Source organism: Pundamilia nyererei, unplaced genomic scaffold (assembly GCF_000239375.1).
Source record: "Pundamilia nyererei isolate P.nyererei 1_Seehausen unplaced genomic scaffold, PunNye1.0 scaffold00004, whole genome shotgun sequence".
Classification (NCBI taxonomy): domain Eukaryota; kingdom Metazoa; phylum Chordata; class Actinopteri; order Cichliformes; family Cichlidae; genus Pundamilia; species Pundamilia nyererei.
In genome coordinates this window covers 295,182-296,949 of record NW_005187405.1, presented here as the reverse complement: position 1 = coordinate 296,949, position 1,768 = coordinate 295,182, and the positions used below count along the sequence as shown (strand labels likewise).

General features: G+C 40.6%; 1 protein-coding gene across 1 annotated transcript in view; it reads left to right on the top strand.

Moving 5' to 3' along the window:
* Positions 1 to 1,689, top strand: part of LOC102211151 (mitochondrial fission factor homolog A-like) — a 7,625-nt gene extending 5,936 nt beyond the window's left edge. The window contains exons 6-7 of the mRNA XM_005721519.2: positions 1,503 to 1,578; positions 1,672 to 1,689. Of these exons, the coding sequence (XP_005721576.1) occupies positions 1,503 to 1,578; positions 1,672 to 1,689 (94 nt within the window). The remainder of the gene's footprint in view (positions 1 to 1,502; positions 1,579 to 1,671) is intronic.
* Positions 1,690 to 1,768: the final 79 nt, after the last annotated feature.

Genomic DNA, 1,768 nt, shown 5'->3' with positions numbered 1-1,768 from the left:
ACCTCATTAGATTAATAACCTTTACCTGTCCCTCCAACCTCTCTGGTACTGCCCCTTGAGCTCACTGGACCATGCCTTCCCTGCAGCTGAGCCAGGGGGAACCACACCTCCGCCACAATTAGTTCATTTTGAATTTGATGGCAGCAACACGTTAAAAAAACCAAACGGTTGAGACAGGGTCATGTTTATCACTGTGTAGCATCCCTCTTCTCTTAATAACAGCATGTAAATTTCTGGTGATTGAGGACAGCAGTTACTGCACTTTTGGGAGAGGAAAGTTGTCCCATTCTTGTCTGATAGAGGATTCTAGTTGCTCAGCAGTCCTGGGTCTCCTGTGTCACATTTTTCATTTCATGATGCTCCAAATGTTTCCAGTCAGTTCAACACTGGTTTAGCATCGTCTTGCTGAAGTAAACAAGCATTCTCTGAAAAAGATATTATCTGGATGGGAGCATATGTTGCCCAAATACCTGTATATATACCTTTTAGCTGTAACTGTGCCTTTCCACATGTGCAAGCTGCCAGTTCCATAGGCACTGATGCAACTCCATACCATCAGAGATGCAGGCTTGTAAACTGAAAGTTGATGATAAGCCAGTTGGTCCCTCTCCTCTTTAGTCCAGTGGAGGTGGCATCCTTGTTTTCCAAGTGGAATTTCAAGTTTTTCACCTGATCACAGGTTTCCACTTCTGCCTTAAGTTACTTTTGTGGATGTAATGGTGAATTACACACAGTGATTTTAAGTGTTCCTGAGCCCAAGCTGTGATTCCCATGACATGTCTGTTTTTAATGCAGTGCTGCCTGAAATTCTGTATTGATTTTCAGCTGTTTGACTTGATTGGAGATTTTTGTTAGAATGTCAGATTTTTTTAAAATGATAATGAGTAGTTCCTCCAACGGTTTCTGTTTAGTACCACTTACATTTCCAGCCTTTTGTTGACGCTGTCTCAACTTTATTAGGATGTGTTGCTGCTGTCGAACACAAACTGAGCCAGTTTTTGTTTTTTTTAAATGAGTTTGTTGGAACATTTGACATGTTTTCTATGTTCTGTTGTGAATAAAAAATGGTTTTCTGGGATTTGCAAATCATTGCACTTTGCTTTATATTTTACACGGCGTCCCAGCCTTTTGGAATTGGGGTTAAAGTTTTAATACAAGAACATCTTTGTAATGTGTTCAGTTTCTGAGCTGAGAAAGAAGTCAAATATAAATGTTATTACCAGGGATGAACCAACTTTTAAAAGAACAATTTGATCATAGCTGTTTGTTGTTGTTGTGTGTCATTGTTTCAAAGTCTGTGAGCCCTTTACCACACTGTTTTAAGCACAAATTCAATCATATTAACATATGAAGCTGAGCACATTCACCTATGGCTGAGGCCAGCAGTCATAGGTGAATGTGATCTGCGGGTATATAGTGAGTAGGCATCAAGTTGAATACTGGTCACAAAATCATCGAATCCCTCATTAAGGGCCTGAATGAAGATGTGTTCATCTCCACAGGACACACCTGGATCTGGCCCTGGATTTAAACCCTGATGAGTCCGGCTTAGTGGATGCCTCCTCACTGAGACGACAGGTAATGTCTCATATGCTTGCTTTCTGCATGAATGAAAAGGGGCAGGTGATGCATAATTTATGTATTGTCCCAATGTATTTATCTTACTTTCAGGTTTACGGTAAACTCTGATATAATGTATAGATATGGCTCCTTTTGAAGGATGCCGACAGAGCTGCACGCAGCAAGTGTTCAGTTACAGTTATTAGAC